The sequence below is a fragment of the Notolepis coatsorum genome, assembly GCF_963971535.1.
Source record: "Notolepis coatsorum genome assembly, chromosome: 9".
NCBI lineage: Eukaryota > Metazoa > Chordata > Actinopteri > Aulopiformes > Paralepididae > Notolepis > Notolepis coatsorum.
The window spans coordinates 6,948,621-6,972,897 of record NC_140173.1 but is presented as its reverse complement, the minus strand read 5'-3'; the positions used below and the strand labels follow the sequence as shown (position 1 = coordinate 6,972,897).

Below are 24,277 nucleotides of genomic sequence, written 5' to 3'. Positions count from 1 at the left end.
CTGTTTACCTGTGTAGACAAGTTGTTTCCATCAGTGATTGCCTTGGTGCATATATATCTGTCCCCACTGGAGGGCGCTCTGGGCGTAGCCACTCAGGTATTCTACCTTAGGGCGACTATAAAAGAGGTGGTGCCCGCCCCTGTTCTCTCCTCCAACGTCTCTCAAAGAGAGAAGAGTGTTGTTGTACTGCCATAAAAGAAGCCACGCCAGTTCAGGCACAAGGTAGAAACCATGCCTCTTGACCACATTATTACCGCCTTGAAGTGAGTTCTGTTAACAAAATTGTGATAAATGTCACTATTGAAAATGGGGGACCCCGATGTAAACAAGACGAAAGTCTTTCTCTGGTCTGCATCCCCTTAACAAGTGTGTGTATTGAGCTGTATTGTATTGTACCCATTCTGCAATCTGTTAATACAATCAATCAATCAGGTAACGTAATCGTGAACGCGCCTCGTCCTCTGCGTTGATGGGAACTAGCCTCGTGATTGTGGGAATGATGCAACAAAACCGCCGTGCTGCTGCTGTGCACGTTGTTACCAAGTGAAAGCAAGACCGTGGTGCTGCTGTGCGAGTGTGAGGGGGATGGGTCGTTGTGACTCAACTGAAGGACCGAATGATAAGCGAAGAGGCGACTGTTGTTCATACACGGGTAAATGTGTGATTAATATTACAATATTTAATATTGCAAGCCACCACGTCGCTTAACTAACGTCAACGCGAGCTAATTTAGTCAAGTGTGGGCAGATGGATGGATAACCATGACATGTCGAGCTACGCTAACGTTGTAGAAACTGACTAACTGGCTTCCTCTCGCTAACCAGTACATGCTAGCTCCTCGGCCAATGTCACAGAAGCGTGTGTGCTCTAGCTAACGTTATTATTATCACAATGTGCTCGGGTAGCTTTAATAATGAACTGGCTGACTTTGTCATTATCGTTGAGAAGATGCGTGTTTCCACGTTGTGTGGAGAGGGAGCAGGGTGGCTATAACGCTACTAGGCTGCCTGTAGCTACATGCTAACTAACCCAGCTAACGTCGCTGTAAGTGGCGTCTCTTCTCTGCTGCTGCATTGTAACGATAAACCACGTAGTTAGAACAGCGAGCATTATAGCTACAACATTGCTCGGTGTCACTACAGGCCAAGTATTACAGGCCGACGTTAATGTCAAACAGAGACGCATGCTATACACGGCCCCAGGACAGTTAGCACATTCTAGCCAAGTCACCAGGTGTTTGATTGATTGAAAACTTTATTAACAGATTGCAGAATGGGTACAGTACAGCTCAAATACACACAATTGTTAAGGGGATGCAGACCAGAGAGAGACTTTCGTCTCGTTTACATCAGGGTCCCCCGTTTTCAATTCATCGGGACATATATGACATACAGATAGACAGTACTGCTACATGTACAGTGTTGGTGACGTTATCTGGGTTATTATGGGTGGTTTTTGTGAATTTGCTTGAGCCAGAGGCTATATTGGCCCAGCAGCCTCGAATACAAATTGGCTGTATGCGATCAACTAGATGGAGCCAAACAAATCCAATTACATATAATCACCTTACAGACTTCGAATTAACCCTGGCTAGCCACCAGCCAGGCACTGGTAAATTGTATCTGGGGCTTGTATTGGGTAACTTTAGTGTTACCTCTACATAGATAAGTAGCGTTAACCAACCTGTGTTTGATTGATCAGTCTTTTCTATTCTTAAAAACTAATGACTTAATTACGAATTAAAGAGTCTAAATTAATCATCCACTATATATATATATATACTAACTATAGGCTAAAAAGTTGGTTTCATGCAGGCAGGGCGATATGGTTTAATAACATTAGTTAGCTGACCATGTGAATGCACTGACCTATATCTAGCAAGGATAAGTGAATAATCACTCACTGAATCATAGCAAGCCATATGGTATGATGTAATATGTAGCCTCTGTATTATACTGCACCTACAACACATGGATAATGTTATGGGATAGGTTTATCAGAACAGCTAGTGTAGACCTAAAGGGATACAGTAGTTGTGGTTTTTAGAACCCTAGCCCCATTTCCTACTTACTGATGTTGTGGATTGGTAGAGTCCTTTCTTGGCACAATCCATGCTAGTAGCCACAATAGATAGCCACAAGCCAAAGCAAAGTCAATGGGATCATTTCAGTTAACTTCAGTCAGCTTGTACAGACATTGCTTTTGCATTCGTTTCTGGCAAACCAGTTGGCTTGTATGAGGAACAGCATGAATTGAGCTGAGAAAGGACTGATCAACAGCATCATTTTAAAGTAGCAAATAAGGCAAGGGTTCCAAAAATTAGAACTATCCTTATCAAATGGCTCCTCCACTCAACTAGTTTTTTTTTCTACATTTAACTCTTATTGGAGACATGGCTTTGACTATACAGATTGTTATTTTTGCAGAACATGTCACTAGAGAGCACCCTTTTCACAGTCTTCCACTGGGTGGGAAGGGCTTCTCTGTACTACCTTAAAACCAGTGTGATGCAACTAATCCTGCAAACCTAGTATCATGGTCGCTCTTGCCCACTGTCATCCAGGAAATGCTAACGTGAAACTCGTATTATAAGTTGCTACATCTAGTGATCATCTATTGATTGTGAAAACTGAAAACAATTGTTTTTTCCAGCTAATCTGTTCGTTATAACAAGATTGTTGTAAGTAGTGTTGTGTTGGAGTGAAAACAAAATTTGACCATTTAGGTGGAAAAAGAAGTATTGAAATACATGTGATGGGGATCTTTAATCTGTGTAACTATGCAGCCTCACTTGTTTATGCCTGCATCTTTTTGTCCAACTGCAGGTGGGTGTACAGGAGAGGGTGACGATGGCGCATGTGGGGGCAATAGTTGCATCAGTCATGGGAGTGATGGCCATGCTACTACACTCCTCCGTTCACAAGATAGACGAAGGACACCTTGCTGTTTACTATAGGTAGCCATGACTACACTGACTCTTGGAGGATAAGACCAGACCAGTGTCATAAAGCTATTTCTTTTTATTGTCAACATAGCGTATGAAAACACCCCAAACCTACAATGCATTTCTCTTACTTACAAGTATGGTCCATTTAGCCAACACCAGATTATAGCTCATATCCAGATGTCATAGTCAATTATAAAGGGTTAAAAGTCATAATTTGTGACTGGGCATTGTACCTTTTCCCCGGACTCTCGTGTAGGGGTGAGACGATACATCGATCCAGATCGATATATCAATCTATTATCAATGATCCAATAGGATCGATGCAATGTAAAAAGATCGATATTGCGATACTCTTATTTTGAAAATCCTGCGGAGAGTCGTATCCGCTCTACAGCACGGCAGTAGCGTCTGAAACGTGGACATTACAACAGAGCAAGGCTACATAGTGTGCCTATTTTGCGACCCAAAACAAGTCCCTGCTGTTTTATTCCGCAACTGGTCAAATGCATCTAACATGCTTTGCAATCCTCGCTATTCCGTCATGCCCACGTCGAGTTAAAGACCGAAATTAATGTTATGTTAGTGTAAGCTAAACTCTGATCAGAGCCATAGACGGAGAGAACAGCAGAGTGGGGAAAGGGGGGGGCGGGGCAGGCATTCTCCCTTTCTGTGTGCGCGTTTGGAAAGATCAGATGAAGTCAGAGTATATTATATTGATAGTAAATGTACTGAGGGTGAGGGTGGACAGATAATGTTGATATTTAAACATAAAAAATACAATACATAATAAATGTATTCATGATCATCATCCAACATAAAACAATTGTAGGAACGGTTTGGAAGAGGAAGGCGTTTTAGGTTGTGAGTTCCAAAACATTTTACTTAAAGTTTAAAGCTCAATATATCTAAATGATAATAATAATAATAATAACTTTATTTGTATAGCACTTTTCATATTTCCGTTGCCTTTTTTTAGTTGATTTAAATGTTACTGATTGTGTTAAATGTGCATATAATATCGTCTCATATCGATCGCAGGCCTGAATCGAATCGTATCGTGGCAGACTTTGTGATATTGGCAAATATTGTATCGTTGTCCAAAGAATCTATATCGTATCGTGATGAAACTGGTGATTCCCACCTCTACTCTCGTGTAATGCATAATATACTCTGGGACTAAATCAAATCAAATGTATTTGTATAGCCCAAAATAGCCCCATGGGCTTTACTGGTCAAGAAGAAACATCAGATGGGCATAGAAACCTGACATTTCTTATGTGCATTAAATGAGAGGGAGGAATAAAAAATGACTCCCAAGGTTTTTTATGGTGTAGCTCAGACGCATGATGGGTATCAAATTTGAGAGATGTCCTCAAACCGGCTTCTCTGATTTGGGGGGCCAACAACTAGCATCTCCCTTTTATCTGTGTTTAAGGAGCAGAACATTTTGCGACATCCAATTTTTAATGGCAAGCAGGCAAGCCTCGATATTTTGTAGTTTGGGAGGAATCATTCGGCTTAATAGGTAGGTATAATTGGGTGTCATCAGTATGGGAACGTATGGGTTCCTGGTTGAGAGGCAGGTTAGGAGATAGGAAGAGTATTGACAGTAGAATAAATGCATTGTAGGTTTTGTTTTTTCTTTGATGATAATGGAAAACAAAAATACAATTGCACCTTTTAACTCTAATCGCTAACAAATGTATTTGAATTACAACATAGTAGACTACCAGTACCACTTTTCCCTCCCAGCATCACAGTTTTCTACTTGTAATTCAGACTAAGTAATCGGTATGTATGTGTTTCAGAGGAGGAGCGTTGTTAACGGGTCCCAACGGTCCAGGATACCACATCATGCTGCCCTTCATCACCACATTCAGATCAGTGCAGGTACCATCACCTCTCACCTTGTACAGATCAGTGCAGGTACCATCACCTTGTACAGATCAGTGCAGGTACCGTCATCTCTCACCTTGTACAGATCAGTGCAGGTACCATCACCATGTACAGATCAGTGCAGGTACCATCTAGGGCTGTCTTAAATACTTTGAAGCTTTGTTCAATGGCACAAGCTTCGAACATAAAAAAAAAGTTTAAAAAAAATAACTAATAATAATAATCTTTTTTTTCAATTTTTTTTTTTTTTTACTTCAATTTGTGTGTGCATGGGGCCATTGGGTGGGGCCGGGGGACAAATACACTGGAGGAAAGTAACCCAGCTCAGCACTGCCCAAATTATATCATCACTATTGCCTGTTTGAAGGATATCATCCTCAAACACATATACACCTACATGCCTTGTAGAATTCCACACATAAGAAAGAAAGATACTGGGATGAATAAACAAAATAGGAAATAAAATGTAGAAATGCATGCAATACATAAATAAATATGAATCTCCATATATGAAATAGAACATTTAGATAAGGTGCTACTGAGATGTTTTCGTGAGTTCTTTGTTTTTTTGTGGAAGTAGCCCATAAAAATGCATGAACATTCACTGATAATTGGTCTGGAGTCTACAAGGTCTACATTGCCGGACCATGTAGAATCCGGACCTTGTAGACTGACATAATTCTGTGCATAGTTTAGTCTACACAGGCCATATTTCAAATAATCAAAATCTTACTTCATTCATCTTACTTCATTCATCTTAAACATTCTTGATTTGGGGGATTGGTAGTTCCCATGAAATCTGAAGTTCAAACGACAACAGCGATCCACCTTGAATTAAATCACACAGCCGAGTGAAACCTTGTTGGCTGCGTCAGTCACAAAAGGGGCTACTTAATTAATTCAATCCACTTTATTTATAGAGCACATTTAAAAACAACAAAGTTTACCAAGTGCTGTACAAGTCTCACAACATACGATAGAAAAAAAATATATATTAAAAAAAAGCTAAAAATTTTCCCGAAGCTTCGAATTAAAATCGAAGCTCGGCCCCGAAGCTTCGATTGCCAAAAAAATGCTTCGAAGGTCAGCCCTAGTACCATCACCTCTCGCCTTGTACAGATCAGTGCAGGTACAATCATCTCTCACCTTGTACATATCAGTGCACTTACCATCATCTCTCACCTTGTACAGATCAGTGCAGGTACCATCATCTCTCACCTTATACAGATCAGTGCAGGTACCATCATCTCTCACCTTGTACAGATCAGTGCAGGTACCATCATCTCTCACCTTGTACAGATCAGTGCAGGTACCATCATCTCTCACCTTGTACAGATCAGTGCAGGTACCATCATCTCTCACCTTGTACAGATCAGTGCAGGTACCGATCTGTACAATCCTACCACTGCAGTGAAATGAGAAAAAAATAAAAATAAAAATGTACCTTCTGCCCATCCCCCAAAACCATAACGGGTATAGAGAGCCACTGTTCAGAACTAGTATATTTATCATAGTATATTTGTTAACCTGTTAACACATTTGTGGCCATTCGATTTCCCCATCTAGCTATAGCTGGGCCAGCTTTCCATTACATAGTTTCACTGTGCGTCACCTTGTTTGTAGAGCTAAATCTATATTTTATTATAGCTATGGATACAATACCATGGTAATTTGACAGTAACTATTAGGGGTGGAACGGTTCACAAAATTGACGGTTCGGTTCGTATCACTGTTTTAGGTTTACGGTTTTCGGTTCGGTTTATGTCGTTTTTAATAAAAAAATTTAACCCTCCAAAAATACCATACATCAACATAAGATATATAGCCTAAAAATAATCCAATTTTTCAGTTATTCTCAAGGACGTAGTCATGCAAAAACTGAAAGAATGAGGCCATTTGACATCGGGCACATTATTTTGACGGTTAGAGCTAGGAGAGATTTTGGTACAGCAAGAGGGGAGGCATTGCTGATTTAAACATGCTTCTCATTTATTTGGTAAAATAAACTGACTGAAAAATAGGCAACATTTGTCAAAGTATTAACTTAGTGCAAACAAACAAAATAATTAAACCTTTCCATTTTTGTGGCCACATTATAGACAACGGCCAACATAAAGTATGCATAATGCTCAACCAGCACTAGACTTTTTTATCAAAGTAAAAGTCACAGAAAAGATGATTATGGTTTTAAATAAGGACGTTTATGGGGTTTCTTAAGGAATGTTGTAACTGTTACAAAAAGGAGATGTTACAAGGGAATGGGGAATATAAACCCCCCCACAGTGGTGTGTGGAGTTGGTACGTCCCAGCAGGGACCAGGATGTTATGGGTTGGCAATACAGACGCAGTTGACACACACGCTCTAGTCTCCTGGCTCGTTATTGAACACAAACCGTTATCTTTGAACCTCTGTTGTCAAGCTTCGTCAATATACCCCCCTTCTCCACTAATCGAACTGGTGTCGTGGAGTCACTTCGCTGTGAGCGTTTCCACGGTTAGCTTGTGGCTAACGTTAGTTATCTCACGGCTAAAGTTAGTTAGCTCGTAGCTAACGTAACATTAGCCTAGCTCGTGGCTAACGTTATATAACAGAACAATCCACACATGCCCCGAACCGTGGAGGTCGTACCGAACGGTGTACGGTTCGAATGCGTACCGTTCCACCCCTAGTAACCATCTTCCGTTCAAGATGCAAAATATAATAAAAATGTTCATGAATACGTTCACGCGTTAACCTGTGGTGAATATAAGTATAATTTCGGAATGATCCAGGCTAATTCCTGGGAGGCCGGCTACAGGGCGCAATGTGAATTCTACTAAAACCATTGGCGTTTCGTTCCTGGTCACGCTACTATTTTCTTTTTTTAAAAACTTTGACCAGTCAGCTGGTTCTTTTAGCGTTTATCGCTTTTTCTGGTCAAGTATGACCGACAGAAACAGGTTGAATGGGGTATAGATCGGGGGAAAGACACTCTGAGAAAATACGGCGAGTCCGGGAGTCGAACTCGTGTACCCCAGATCCGTGACGCGCACGGTTGTCCCCGACGCCGAAATAGCGTCCGAGGTACGCGGTGAGTTACTGGAGCTCCCCCACGCTACTATTTTCAAATCGAATCTATATCATAGTTATGCATGAAAGGGGGGGGTCGTTTCTGATTATTTGATTGCCAGTAACGTCATTTGTTATTACCACAACACACGCCGATCAGGGGGATGGGTATGATAACCTTGCACGATCAAGCTGAAACGTCAGATTGTCCGTACCTGTGGTCGGTGGTATCTAGGGCTGTCCCCGACTAAGGATTTCGATGGTCTACTATGATTGGCCAAAATTTGCCGTTAGTCGACTATTGGTCGACCAAAAAAAAATACATATAATATTAACACTTTAATAGCCGGAAACGCCGAAACTCGTCATTGCCCGCCATGCTCATTCTGCCGAAGACGCCGTAACACGTCTTTGATGTCAATATTTCAAAAATCTGTGATCGAAATCATATTTCTCCCCGGGGACCTGAGATATACTGCTGAGCTCCACTCAACTCCCTAACTGTTCAAGAGCGCCATCTGGTGGCCGATCGGCAGATCGCCCAACAGGAAGTCATGTGGATGAAGTGGTGCTCACCCATATTTCGTCCGGGCACTCGCTATCATTAGCAGGACTCCATCTTGACACAGTGAACACTGATCGGTGCAAATAACTCGACAAACATGATTTGGACGTATATACTATTATACAACCTGGAAATGGATCGGGTATTTATACATCGCCCAGCGGCGCGAGGAAGATACGGTAAGATCCAGCGTTATTTTCCAACGTGTTCTTTACTAACTGCTCTGATGATCATATCACCCACACTAGATGAATGATATAGCTTTGCCCACGGAATTATAAACGACCCCCCGCCCATCCGGTCAACATCAGATCATACGTAGTAACTCCTAGAACCACGTCCAGTTGAAATTTTCTTATCTCGCACAGATTCCTACCAAACTGTATTTGATCATCAATATAATGCATTTGGGGCTATAAATCAAGTTCTGGAGAAAGCTGCACAAAACGATAAAAACATACTTATACTTTAGACCGTATTTTAGTATGAATATGTGAATGAAAAAGTATAACGTTGATACACCCTGAACAATAGATATAGGACTTTGAATGGGCCATGGTAATGTCAATTGAGCAATACAATTTAAAAAGTTATAGCCCTGCAAAGAAGGGGAACTTCTCCATAGACATAGAGATGGCGAGGGATGGTAAATTATGAATTTAACCATGGCGATCAAAGTGTTAAACAAAATAATATATATATATTTTTAATTTTTTATTTGTATCATTACATTTGGGCTGTGGGGGTGCTTAATGTCTGAAGGAGTCGACTGAAGGCTTCTTCTCCTCTGCAAAAGCATGCAATTGGTCCACTGATGGATACATCTTGATATTTGTCTAGTGTGTTCATTAGATGGGTGAAATCCTCTTTCAGTGCCTGTTTTCGTAGGCAGTTAGCCTCTGGTATGCGTGCCATTAGCGTTAGCCACGCTTCTAGGCCTCTTTTCTTTTGGAAAGAATGACCAAAAAAAGAGAATTTATAAACACTTTTTTTTAAATATATATTCGACTAAGAGGTTGGCCAATCTACTACGGCTCCTTTTGACAGATTAGTCGACTAATCGACTAATATGGATCAGCCCTAGTGGTATCTCAAAAAGAATATTCCAATTATTTGATCGCCATCTGGTCCATCCTATGTCCATCTGGTCCACAACATAACCCACCACAACATATGGATCGGGGGTCCCGAAAACTATTCAATGCGATCGGATGAAGCCCTAGGTTACCCATTACTAGAAAAGTCCGTCCGGAGCGGTTTAAATGTAGCACCCGGTCTGGAACAGGGTTTACTGCACTCTCGATACTGCCTACTAGCAGGATCTTGCCGGTACTGGACCTTCGGAGTCCCAGTATGCCTTTTAACGAGTAGCGTCCAGCTGCAGCTCCGGAGCTATCCCCTCACGGGGCGCTGTGGCAGCCACAGAGAGTCCATGCTGATTGGCGGAGAGGGAACCGTGCACTGATTGGCGGAGAGGGGACGCCGTGCGCTGATTGGCGGAGAGGGGATGTCACTCCACATTGGGCCTACCCCCTCCCCCTTGACCAAGCTCGGTTGAGACGTGCGGTTGGAGAGAGGGTCGCGGCCAGGAATTGATTGATTGAACATTTTATTAACAGATTGCAGAATGGGTACAATACAGTAAAATACTTTCGTCATGTTTACCAATGTACAGTTTCTTCCCCTTCGGATGTACATATCTTTTATGATCTCTTTTTACTACACAGTTCTGTATTGTCATAAATGTCCTGATGAATTGAAAATGGCCAGGGGACCCCGATGTAAACAAGACGAAAGTCTTTCTGGTCTGCATCCTCTTAGCAGCCGTACTGTATTGTACCCATTCTGCAATCTGTTAATACGGTTTCAATCAATTTGCTTTAGAATTTCTTTTAACGTTATTGCCATAAAACAGAACGCAGTTCGTTTCTCTACTTTTCTGTGAACGTCTAGCAAAAAACGGCGTTGCAATCTGATGAAAAATGTCTGATATTCTATAATCCTATTTCAAATTGCATATGTCCGGAATCCGGATGGCAGAATTCAGTACTGTATCTACAAAACCTTCTGTTTAATCATCTTCCCTTTATTCTTTTACTTAGATTTTTTGTACACGTGATCTCAAGCAGGTGTTGAATGCTTTTCCATGTCTGGTCAATTTTAGCATGGTGTTATTCATCGTCAAAGATGACCACATTAAAAAGAAAAAAAAAAGATATTCTCCTTTGGTTCATTACAATTGACTCAAGCCTATATTTCTGACACTGGGAATACATTCCCTAAGATCCATAGATGTCCCTAGATAAGAGGTTAATGGTGTTACATCTTATCCTGAGTATTTTGAGACACTGGGTAACAAATCCAAACATAGTTCAGTTATTGGGTTGTAATGCTAAAATGTGTTTAAAATCTAATGGCATTACATAACTATTTACAGCTTTTACGTAACGCAAGTGTTATTGATCTAAGCGATAGTTATTTCAACATGTAAATGCAATGCAGAACCAGTCCCATGGCCAAATTATGGTAGAATGGCATTATCTAGAAGAAAGCACAAACATAATTTCTGTTAGGCCAGTACAGCTCTTGTGCATTAATCTCTTCAAATAAGGGACAATAATAGGACGAGAGTTGCACACAAGAAATTGGCCGCTCATCACCACAGATCAAACTGAGGTTGAGAAAGGGTAGGGACATAGATAGATAGGTTTATTGTCACAGCTTTTCAGTGGCGTCGCGTGGGTAAAATAACAGGGGAAGCCAAAAAAAATTTATTAAAAAGAAATTATTAAATATTTTTATTATTATTATTTTTTTAAGTCAAGCAGTCACCATGTACACTACAGTATGGCTCGGCGGCCAGTCAAACTTTCTTTTTATTTATTTAACAAATTGCAGAATGGGTACAATACAGTATGGCTCAATACACACAATTGTATAAGGGGATGCAGACCAGAGAAAGACGTTTGTCTTGTTTACATCAGGGTCATTAATACTGCTGGAGCATTGGTTCATTTTTGGTCCGATTTTTACTTGCACGATTTTGCGCGCCGCGTGGGAGCAAATTCGAGACGCATATTCGGTTGCAAAAAGGTGTCCCACAGTCTCCGCTATGGCCGTGAATATTTTCACGCGGATCGGAATAACGGCGCGCCCGTGGGACACTTTTCCGTTTCGGCGAGTTTATTCCACGCTTTCGGCTTTCCTTTTCTAAGTATTTTCGGGGCTACATGTGAATGAGTAAAAGTTGCGGGACGCCCAGATGTTTCCACGATAGAAAGCTTGCGTGGATCCCATAATAGGCTCACTTAATACAGCGTTTTTAAAATCACGTGACATTTTCAGGGTCACGAGCCGACCTTTTCCCCTCGTTTTCGATGATGGAAGTGATTTAGGAAAAGCTTCGGCACGCCGAGAGGTACCCGTGGATTTAATCTTGCGAGGATCGGGGCAATATTCGGCCCGTGGGAGCAGTCATGGGTTAATACAATTTTCAGAGTGCAGAGGGGAGGTGTGCAGAGGGGATGCCAGACTAATTATTCTGCTCACAGCCCCGTTTTAAACTTTTAAGGTGTGGCAGTCAGCTCGAATCTGATTGGCTAGTATCGGTTTTGGACTCTACATACATGAATCACATGGTTGAGGCTGGAGAAAGACACCTACCCCCTGCCTCTCCTCTAGCTGCAGTGAGCATAGTGAGTCTGACAGTGTGTTAGAGAGTGAGAAGGAGAAGAGGGAGACATTTAAAAAAAAATATATATATATATACGGTATATATATATATAACACAGATGCACAGATGAAAAAGAATGTAAACTATATTAAAAAAAAATTATATATATATTTTTTTTTTCTTATTTGATATTAATTCATATTTTGATAGGGAGGCCTGGCTTCCGTTGGCTTCCATAAGGATTCGCCACTGCAGCTTTTAGAATGTATATAAATTCCGAAAACGTGATATTCTTGTTTTCCTTGGCTCCTCAACCGCCATATGAGTGTTTTTGTTATAGATTATTATTATTATTAGTATCATTATTATTATTATTTCCAATAGAAGGATATGATTTATGGGAATATTATGATTATCTGTGTAGCCAATTGAATGGACTCTCTTGTACTGTGGGTGGATCACCTGTCAGGCGGGCCAGCCACAGCGCGGCAGAGATCATAAATTGGTGATAGGAATCAGCTGGGTGGTGTAGCCACGGGGGAAAGCGTGCAATTTTCTGACCACTTTAGATAGTCTTTGAACCATTATAGGAACAATAGGATCGCTTTGATCACCTCTCCCATGTAAACCATTTATTTTCTAAATAAATCGGATATCTGTGGTATCTGATAACGGAACTCAAGGTGTGGAGACTATTCTTTGGATGGAGCGCGTACGGGATCACGTCCCCGACTACCACTAGAAGCAGACCCAGGCAGAGGCTGCAGTACAACCGTAGTAGTGTGCACATACATTAAATAAATAATATACATTATATACATACTAGTGCTGGCAGGCGATTAAAAAAATTTATCTAATTAATTACAGGATTTGTAATTAATTAATCTAATTAATCGCATTTTAATCGCATTACCATTTTATGCCTCATATTCTATATTCTATAATCATATTTCAAATTGCATGTGTCCGGATGGCAGAATTCAGTACTGTATCTACAAAACCTTCTGTTTAATCATCTTCCATCTATTAATTTGCTTAGATTTTTCAGGTCTGGTCAATTTGAGCATGGTGTTATTCACAGTCAAAGATTAAAAAAATTATTGATATTCTCATTTGGTTCATTACAATTTACTCAAAATAAAATGTTCATTCAATCAATCACCGCGCAGATTGATTGATTGAATGAAAATGTTTAACAGATTGCAGAATGGGTACAATACAGTACGGCTCAATACACACAATTGTTAAGGGAATGCAGACCAGAGAAAGACTTTCGTCTTGTTTACATCAGGGTCCCCCATTTTCAATTCATAATGAATTGTAAGTAAGGGTGCAACTTGCACCGTGCAATCCATTCTTTGTGGATCTAGCCCACAGTATTTCTGACACTGGGAATACATTCCCTGAGATTCATAGATGTCCCTAGAATCAGATACCAAGAACATGCAAATGGACCATATTAAAAAAAATCTGTAAATGTGTATTCTACATGCTTATGGAATGAATGATACAAAAAAAATATAAAAAAAAAAATAAAAAAAACTTTTTTTTGTAATTAATTTTGAGTTAATTTTCATAACGCGATTATTTGCTGTGTAATTAATTAATCTAATTAACGCGATAAACTGACAGCCCTAATACATACAAATACAATACATTGAAATACAACAAATATACTTAAAATAATCCTATACTATACAATATTACTTTAACAAGACATTTTGTACGTGACCATGATGGTTCAGACGGAGTCTCTCAGTCAGTAGCCTATTGGCCCGGTGGAAGTAGCTGTTTAGAGTTATTTTGGAGGTGGATCTGAGACTCGTATAGATAGATAGTATAATAGATATATATAATCTCCACTGTCCACATTCTTAAAAGGTTATCATAAATCTGAAGTAGAGTACTTGTCAATTTAGCAACACATATTTTTTTCCTAATTATATAATAATAATACAAGGTCATATAATAAATCTTACCTTTTAATTGTGTTTCTCCATCTTTGATTAAAGTATGTGTTATAATATTTTAGCATTTGGATTATATATTAGTGTCATGGTTCCTGCCAGGCAGTGCTTCCTTCCCCTCTATATTGGGTTCCAAACACAACCTTGATAATTACATTAGATTTAGACTATTGTATTATTAGATTATATATTGCAACTATATTTATTGTAGGGCAAAATAACTGAGGACATGCATACCCTCATCTAGGGCTGGGCGATATGACGATATTATATAAATATCGGGTACAGTTCATTAACGATACACTTTTTTAACGTATCGTGGATATCGTGATGTTTTGCCCAAGAGGATTGTGTCGCGTCAATCTGGTCCACCCCGTTCAAACTTTTGAACAACGCCGCTCCCACACACACACTACTGCATCAAAGTTAGTACTTATGATTAACAAAGGCATTCGTTTTGTGGCATTAACGTTCTATAGTTACACGTTATATAGTTACACATCAGCGTATTTACCCAAACATAGCAACGTCCGATGACGACATAGATAGCAAGCGTTACTGTTCATATCTCAGTCCGTGCCGAGTTGTGCGTGCCCATTCTGCGGTCTGTTAATAAAGTTTTCAATCAGACAGATGTATGGAAAGGCTTTTATTATAACATTTGTTGCAGTAAAATCATTATGCCTCGTTGTCATGCTGCGGTGCGCTAGTAATCACTTGTCCGCCGCGGTGAGCTGTTGTTGTTGTCGTTGAGCTGAGCTGCTCTCGTTAAAATCAATGGAGGGCATTCAGGAATGTAAAAAAAGAATAGCGCTTGCCGTTTGGTGCTAAGAACAGCAGGGCGGGTACAAGCGGTGTGACGTAATTGGCAGACTCGACTGTCAATCAAAATTATTCTGTTGCCGGCTGAATGATTGAATGAATGAAAACGTTATTAACGATTGCAGAATGGGTACAGTACAGCTCAATACAACAACAGTGGACTGACTGGAGGATGAAGACCAGAAAAAGACTTTCGGCTTTTTTACATAAGGGTCCTCCATTTTCAATTCATCAAAACATTTAGAGACATACAAATATACAGTAGTTTCATAAAAATGCTAAAATCCTATTGATTGATTGATTTAAAACTTTATTAACATATTGCAGAATGGGTACAGTACAGCTCAATACATACAGCTCAATACATACAATTGTTAAGGGGATGCAGACCAGAGAAAGACTTTCGTCTTGTTTACATCAGGGTCCCCCATTTTCAATTCATCATATTTCATATAATATCTCATTGCTAAATATATGCAATATATAATCTAATAATCCAATCTAAATCTAATATATAATATAAAAATGCTAAATGCATGGGTATTTTATTGTCTTTAATGTTAGCTTGCAAACTCAAATACTGTCTTGGTAAGCCTCATAATGAATTGTTTGGGGAAAAAAAGAAAAACATCATGATGCGTATCGTGTATCGCCGAAAGGTCAGAAAATATCGTGATATATTTAGGCCATATCGCCCAGCCCTACCCTCATCTCGCACCTTGTTGCTCATATGCACATGTCCAGAGTTAATAATATTGTATATTGTTTACACTGCCTTTTTATTCTATTTTTATTTTTACTTCTCCCCTATACTATAATTATGTGACCTGTACCTGTATGTCTTCTACTACCTGTACCTCCCCTCCCCCCTCCCCCATGCTGCTATACCTGATTTTCCCCAAGTGGATCAATAAAGGAATATCTTCTCTTCTCTTATAAATTAATAAGGCTTACCTTGTAATTGCGTTTCTCCATGTTTGCTAAGGTAGAGAAACTAACTGCATTCTGCTTTCGGTAGAGACACTTTCTGTTTACGCCAGACTAGGGCTGCGCGATATGGCCTAAAAATTAAATCCCAGATAATTATTTTTTAAATCGGATTTAATCTATTTTTTCCCCCTTGAAAACTAGAAACGCCAAGGAAATCATTCAAATAACCTTTGTTTTTATTTGACACAAAAAAATTACCAAACTAAGATGAATGTCCCTATTGGGATTGGGAAGTGCAAACCTAACTTTCACCAATCTTCACTTAAAAATAAATAAATGTATAATATAAAAGGTTACTCTTGATCAAACAAAAATTAATGTCCCTTTTGGGATTAATAGTGCAATAACTTGCTTTTTCACCAAACTTCACCAATAGTCTTGATCATCAAACAAGAATGAATTTCCCTATTGGGATTAATAAAGTGCAAATCTAACTTTCACCAAACATCACTTTGTAAAAATAAAAGGTGACTTGAAGAAATTGTAATTATTTAAAAAAAAAATTGAAAATCGATTTAAATTTTTCTAAATCGTCCTAAATCATTCATTCGAATTAATCGATATCGATTAATCGCCCAGCCCTACGCCAGACGTAATGTGGGTTTACGCCAAACGTAACGTTGGCTAAGGTAAAGAAACGTCCGTACTTTCCACCAATCGGCGCGCGCGCTCTCTGTGGCTGCCACAGCGCCCCGTGAGAGGATTCTCCGGAGCTGCAGCTGGACGCTATTGCTTTAAACGGCAACATACAGGTCCCTGACATTGAATAGGATATTAAAATAAAAAAAAAGGGGGAAACGATTTTGGCCGTTAACCGCTGGTGCCCAATAACGTGTATATATACGTGGTTGGCCGCGAAAGTGTTGAGCTATAGCCCCATTTTCAGAACTTGCCTAAAGGTACATGCCTAAGTAAATGGAAGATTGCTCCACTTCTACAAGGTAAATTTGCATGTCCCTGGTATCTAGGGACCTTGGGGGTATGTATTCCCAGTGTCAGAAATATTACTGTTACTAGGCTTGAGTAAATTGTAGGGATGCCCCCCGGACCCCGGTTCTAAACGGGAACCGGTACTAAATTAGAAAAAAACTGAGTATTGATAAGCTCCGACGTTATCTATACTCTAGAAATTATTATTACTATGAGTTTTTTTTTCGAGGAATTTAAACGTTGCGAACTATCTCTCCTCTCTCTGTCTCTGCACGAGAAGCGAGCCGCAGCGAGCCATTATTATTCGCACTCAACTTCTTTTGCCATTGCTATGTCTACTATACATTTTCTTGGTTTCTTGTTCGAATGCATTTATTTCTATAGACCAGTGGTGCCCAACCAGTCGGCCGTGATCGACCGGTAGATCAATGACATGCAATATAATTGATGTGAGCAATGTTAGCTGCTAACTAGTAATACATAGGTTAAGCTAACTGGCGTTAGCCGCTAACCCTGGAAAACGCTCAAAGTGGACTCCACGACACCAGTTCCATTCGTGAGAAAAGGGGGTGCGTTATATTGACACGGCTTGACAACAGAGGTTCAAATATAACTTAATATTTATTGGTTATTTGTTTCTTTATATCAGCATCCAGTTTCCACCACCGTGTGTTAAAACTCTTCCTGTGTTGACGTTAGAGCGTGACATCATCGCCTACAACAAGCTTACACGCTCAAAACGCAAACCGTAAACGCAACCCGGAGCGCACCAAGACACAGCCTCTACTAATAACATGGAGTATTGAACCGTTTTTAACCCTTTCTCCGCTGATGACGTGTTAAGACGTCATTCTCCGCCATGTGTAATCTGCCAATGACGTCTTTGAGATCAATATTTCATATTTTCGTCATGGTATTCACATTTCACCCACGGCGTCTTTGCTGGTGTTGTAGGACTCCGCTCAACTCTCCAACGCTTCAATACCGCCACCTGGTGGCCGATCGGCGAGTTGCCAAAACCGGAAGTCACCGGAAGTGCTTAGTCCGTCCCCTATTCTGTCCGGCCACTCGCTATCGCTTGCGGGACTCTATCCAGACACCGTGCATATCGATCCGTTGTCATAACTCAATAAACAACATGATTGGACGTGTATTAGTATTATACAAACCGGAACTGGATCACCTAGATCAACATCCTATAATGGCGATCTTTTTGCTCCACGCTCATCACCCAACGGTAAGAGGAGACTGGGGTGAGTTTCAGTGTTTTTCTTTACCATTTTCGATACAAACTGCTCTGATCTATATATCACCCATACTACATAAATGATTTAACGTCGGTCATTGAATTATAAACGACCCCCCCCCCCCCCCCCCCCGGTCAACCACAGATGAAGAGTCATAACGTCTAGGACCGTGTACAGTTGAAATTTTTAATCTGGCGTCGATGGGTATCAAACTGCATTTGATGATCTAATATATGCATTTATGGCTATAACTCACGTTCTATGAAATACTGCAGAACGATAGATAATTGATGTTGAATGGGCCATAGTAATGTCAATTTAGCTATACAATTTAAAAAGTTATAGCCCTGCAAAGAAGGTGAACATCTCCATAGACAAATAGAGCTGGCAGAGAGGCTACAAGGATGGATATAAGCTCCGGCAATGAATGGGTTAACAGCTGGGTATTGGGTGGGACATTCTGATTTAAGAACTTTCTAAATAAAATAGAAAGTCTCAAAATAGTTAATTTATCTGACTGCTTGTATTGATTGATAAAAAAGTAGCCATGTGCAGTAATAGTTATATAAAAGAATAATAAAGCAATGTCGATTCTGTTCTTAATTATTTTTTATAGTATCGAGAAAGTACCGAACCGTTAAGCAGTATCGATGAGCGTAGTAGTATCGATAAAATCCTAACGATACCCATCCCTAGTAAATTGTAATAAAGAAGGAGAATATAAATTATGATTTTTATTTCGCATCTGTGCCAGTGAATAACACCATGAAAACATTGAGGTTCTTCTGCTCATTCAGCACCTTCTTGAGATCAAGTGTACAAAAAAATCTAAGCAAATGAATAAAGGGAAGATGATTTGTCATGTACGAAGGTCTAATAATAACAACTGGAGGGCGGCACATGAGCAAAAGCAGCCTCTCTCAGTAAATACGTTCAAATCAAGGTCCCAGGTAGAGGTAAAAGAAGACGCAACACAAGACGTTTTCCAAATAGTAAATTATATATTTAATGGAGGTAGGGATTTAAACCTCCTCCATGGTGCACAGGGGAAAAGGTAGGGGAGGACAAACAAGACATACATATAAGGCAACTCAACCAAGATAGACAAACCTTGAGGTAGGGCTGGGCGATATAACGATAAATATCGCGATATATTTTAATCTATATCGAATATCGAAATAAAAAAAAAATAAAAAAATCGTCTTTTTTTTTTTTTTTACCTGCAACAGGGCAGTTTTAAAACCAGAGACAGTGGACAGACTTGTCTTTCTTGCCTGCAACTTAAAGTAATGGCTTTGCTTGTCCAAATGACAATACTGACCAAATTCAGATTTCTTTTTCTCTTGTCCATTTATTTTGTTTGCTTTCTAATTTAAAATACATTTTGAAACCGTCTGTACACAGTAGGCTATGTGTGCTAGCAGAACTAGACTCCAGTCACGAGTCACAGTGCACATGTGCGGTGGTTTGTCCACCAAAAAAGCGCCAAAAGATCGAAAATAAACTAGCAGAGCCAGAACTATTCAACTCCTCTGGAGCCACAGCCAGCAGAGAAGCCGGTTTACTTTAGCTTTTAAACCAGCTGCAGCCTGAGAATTGGAGTGTGAGGGGATGTAACGCTAAAGATGGCGGCAATGACAAAGAATTGCTGCAAAATAAACAAATCTGTTGTTAAAAAAAAAAATAAAAAATTTTATACTTATAACAATTCGATAATTATCGATATCGAGAAATAAAATAAAATTATCATATCGTTATCGCGATATGCTTTTTTTCCATATCGCCCAGCCCTACCTTGAGGCTACTGTACTATGTGGCCGTGTGAACATCAAAGAGCACACGCTTCCATACACAATGTGCAGAAACAGGCTGGCACAATCATCAGTCCATCAGGTCTATGGCAATAGGGCTAACTGCATATCCATACTATATGAACATACATATATATATATATCCCCACGCAGTGGCAAACAAAGGCAACCTCATACACTGAGGTCACTGGAAAATGACACAATGACGCGCCCCGACGTGTGTGTGCTGTCAGCTACTTGTGCACCCGTCCCTCTTGATGTGATTGCCATCAGCTGTCCCTCATTAGGCAATCAGCACCCTTCAGTATAGGGACGGGCAGCACCTGACAGGAAGAGAAGAAGAGATATCATTAGCTCTCATGTTCACACACACACACACATACAAACGATTCTAATCTGATGTTCACATGGTCTTCCAAATACAGTAATAATGATAATGACCAACCCACGTACGTCACATGATTAAACAGAAGGATTTGTAGATACAGTAATAAATTATATCCATTTGAATTATAAATTCATATTTGAACTTGACCTTATTATGGCCAAATCATACATCTATGGATGGGGAAAGGGGTCCTTTTTCCAATGGCAGTGTTAAATCTGGATTTTGTAATTTCCTCTCCGCTTTACGATAAAAGAGATATAATTCGAATTTTTCTATAAATTCTTATTTTCTGTAAATCTTATAAAACGGTAAAAATGAAAATATCAGATGGCCATCAAACAATTGGAATATAATTTTTGGAATACTCCCGATCACAGGTAAGGACTATCTGACGTCAATTTTAGCTTGATCATGCAATGCTTTTATACCGATCGGGCTGATAAGTGTTTTTTGTGTTCAATACGAATGCGGTTACTGGTAATCAGAAACGACCCCCCCCCCCCCTTTCATGCATTAATGATTAAACATAATACCTACTATATAGATTTGATTTGGGAATAGTAGCGTGTCCATGCAAGAAACACCTACGCTTATAATGACATACCGTAATTTTCGGATTATAAGCCGCGCCTTTTCCCTCATTTTTCGACCCTGCGGCTTATATAACGGTGTGGCTTATATGTGACTCGACGTGACCAAACCCGAAAATGTAAAAATCAAAATATAGCTTTTGACTGCATTGAAATGTTATTTATCTGTTCCCTTATTTGCTAAACTTCATACAACTTGTAAATTCTTGTTATTTGTCCGACAGTTGTGTCCCAATGCTAATTACATATGGTAATTAACATTAAAACACCTGCGGCTTATAGTCCAGTGCGGCTTATATATGTACACATCATTCAATTTAGCTACTGCGGCTTATATTCAGGTGCGGCTTATAGTACGAAAATTACGGTAATAAGGCTATTACTCAGCCTTTCGGGAATTACCCCAGACCACTCTGAAATTACTTATATTCACCACGGGATAACGCACGAATGTATGCATGGAAAAATGATCTCTTTTTTGCATCTTGACCGGAAGAAAGTCACTGTCAAATAAATGACCATAGTATTGTATCCATGGCTATAATATAGAATATACCGTACTTTTCGGACTATAAGCCGCAGCTTTTCCCCCCATTTTTCGACCCTGCGGCTTATATAACGGTGCGGCTTATATGTGGACCAAACCCGAAATTTTTTAAATCTAAATATTGCTTTTTTTAGTATACTATTGCACTAAATGGGTAACACTTGTTATGCAAATATGCAACTTGTTTGTTGAAATGTTAATAAATGGGAGCTTCCTCAAACAGCCATCTCTTTCTTGACAATCCCCTCTGTGCACGAACCCTTACATATGGTAATTAAACATTAAAACACCTGCGGCTTATAGTCCAGTGCGGCTTATATATGTACACATCATTCAATTTAGCTGCTGCGGCTTATAGTCAGGTGCGGCTTATAGTGCGAAAAGTACGGTAGATTTAGCTCTACAAACAAGGTGACGCACTCCTATCTTTTAAAGTGTTGGCATTGCTACAGCGGGTCCCCTTTAATAGCTGGCACTGAAAGTGTTAACATCCAAGGGCACATGTGGGCCCTCTTGAGGACGATTTGCGACGCGCCACTTTGCCGACCTCTAGCGGCTCGGTGTGCATTTCTTTTAACTCTTTCAGTGCCACTCACGAGATTTCTCGTGTTTTTTTTATAGGTGGTTGCTAGCCACTCACGAGATTTCTCGGATTTTTTTTTTTTTTCTTTTTTTGCGATCTGAAAAATTATTGCATCACCCGAGTATAGCCGAGGGGCGCCGACGATCACTGTGGAAAAAAGCGCCCCCTGTCGTCTCCCAGATGACATAAGTGATTTTGGAATGGACTCAATGAAAATGAATGGGGAAAAAAATCCGGTACTCCACATTTTCCAGTTCACTGATCCAGCCGGGGTTACCACAGTTCATTCTGGAGCCTCAGATCCCCGCGGATCATAGAGATCTACTGTGTCGCGTTGGATCCATACACTTATCGATTTTTTCGAATGGTGATCAGGAAGCCTGTACGTTAATGCCAAGCAAGCAGTGCAAAAATGCTTCCGCATTCGTCACCGCACGCCAGTGCGGTAAAGCGCCCTTCTTTTCAGACAAATGCTACCGTGCGTGCACCGGCGGCGGCGTGCTCGCTCAGGTGCGTGCGTGCGCCGGCGTGCTCGCGCGAGGTGCCCGCGCATGCGACACGAGCGGAGCTCAATATATATAAGTCACCGCCCCTTATTCAGTATCTAGCAAATAGCTCAATTGGCAAGGACACATGGCTGTGGATCCTATGGCTTGTTTGCTGGCGAGTTCGAATCCCATCGAAAATATTTTTTAACGTGATTTTTTTTTAACGTGTATTCTTTCGCCGATTAAGGTTAGGCATTGTTTCGGAGTTGGTTAAGGTTAGAACGGTTAAGTTTAGGCGCTGTTAAGGAGCTGGTTAAGGTTAGAGTTTGTCAAAGAGAATGGCAATATAATTTCTATGGTTAAGGTTAGGCATTGTTTCGGAGTTGGTTAAGGTTAGAACGGTTAAGTTTAGGCGTTGTTAAGGAGCTGGTTAAGGTTAGAGTTTGTCAAAGAGAATGGCAATAGACAGCCTATTTCCGCGCGACCTGGGCGCTGGGCGGCGGAAAATGAAAGGCGCATTACTGCATTCCACTACGGTAAATTTTTGCACTGCTTGCTTGGCATAAAGCTACACGCGATCAGGAATTGGAATATACCAGTTGGATACCATCTGATGTCAGGTAAGGACTCTGTGTTATCAGTGGTAGGATAATCGGAGTAAGTTTGATGAAGTTATAAGCTGTTTTGTGAAATGTCTTCTGGTTTCATTGTAAAAGTCCGAGAGGAAATCAACGGGGCGATTATCAGTGCGCGGCCGTAATGTGCGTGCGTGCACGTATAATATTGATCATCTAGCGTTTATTTGAAAACGATTCATAAAAAGGCCGACGAATATCAACGTTGTGGAATATTCCACTAAAAGACGATTTTCATAGAATGCTCCAGAATGAGCTGTTTTTTATATCAAAACGGGGGCTTTTCTAACTGCTCTGAAACGGAAACGACGCGATAAAAAAAGAATGCCTTCACAGCACTGACTGGAAAATAGTATTTGATAATGTGATGGGCAGATTAGACACATAGCCATAATTTAAAACATAGATTAGGCGATATTAACGTTAACATTGGGGCGGATGGTGGCATTCAAGCGGTAAAACGGAAAACCAGGCATGGCATTGAAAGAGTTAAGGCGAGACACCCCAGGTGAATAGGCAAATATACTTTTTTTTTGTTTTTGAGATTTTGTTATATTTTGCTTCCTAAACATGTCTTCTATGAAACTAGTGACAATAAAACGTCAATAACACACATTTAGTTGTTTATTTGACTTCATTTTTCCTTATTGCATCCATAAATGTGCACATATTTAATGGAGAAGTGCCTCATTTGCATATATAAACATAAAATTCAGAACTTGCAATATATTTTTTCTTAGTTTATATGTACAAACTGGGAAAGTTTCATAGTGATATCTATTCAAATATTTTTTGCCTATTAGGGGGTACTACACTGTACTATACTGTTTGTAGCCTGTGTGTAGTTCTGTTCAGTTCAATAACATAATAATTATTATTATTCAGTTATCAGGCATGCGTTTAGGTTGTCTATTCCTAATGGTTTGATTAGGTATTGTGTTTGTAAATATCTGTTTAAAAAAAAAAAAGTATGGCATTTTACAATACAGAACTTTGAAGGCGTTTTCCCAAAAATTAGTTTTGAGTTTTTCCTCATACTCTGAGCCAGAAATCTCCACTTCAGTAGCATTCACATACACCAAACCTTCCAGTTCTATTCATATCTATGTTCTGAAGGTATTTACAGAAGGGTTTGTTGATATTGCATTC

General features: G+C 39.9%; 1 protein-coding gene across 1 annotated transcript in view; it reads left to right on the top strand.

The window, feature by feature from the left end:
- The first annotated feature begins 521 nt into the window (after positions 1-521).
- Positions 522-24,277, top strand: part of erlin1 (ER lipid raft associated 1) — a 43,225-nt gene continuing 19,469 nt past the window's right edge. The window contains exons 1-3 of the mRNA XM_084321715.1: positions 522-652; positions 2,826-2,956; positions 4,756-4,837. Of these exons, the coding sequence (XP_084177841.1) occupies positions 617-652; positions 2,826-2,956; positions 4,756-4,837 (249 nt within the window). The 5' untranslated portion in view covers positions 522-616. The remainder of the gene's footprint in view (positions 653-2,825; positions 2,957-4,755; positions 4,838-24,277) is intronic.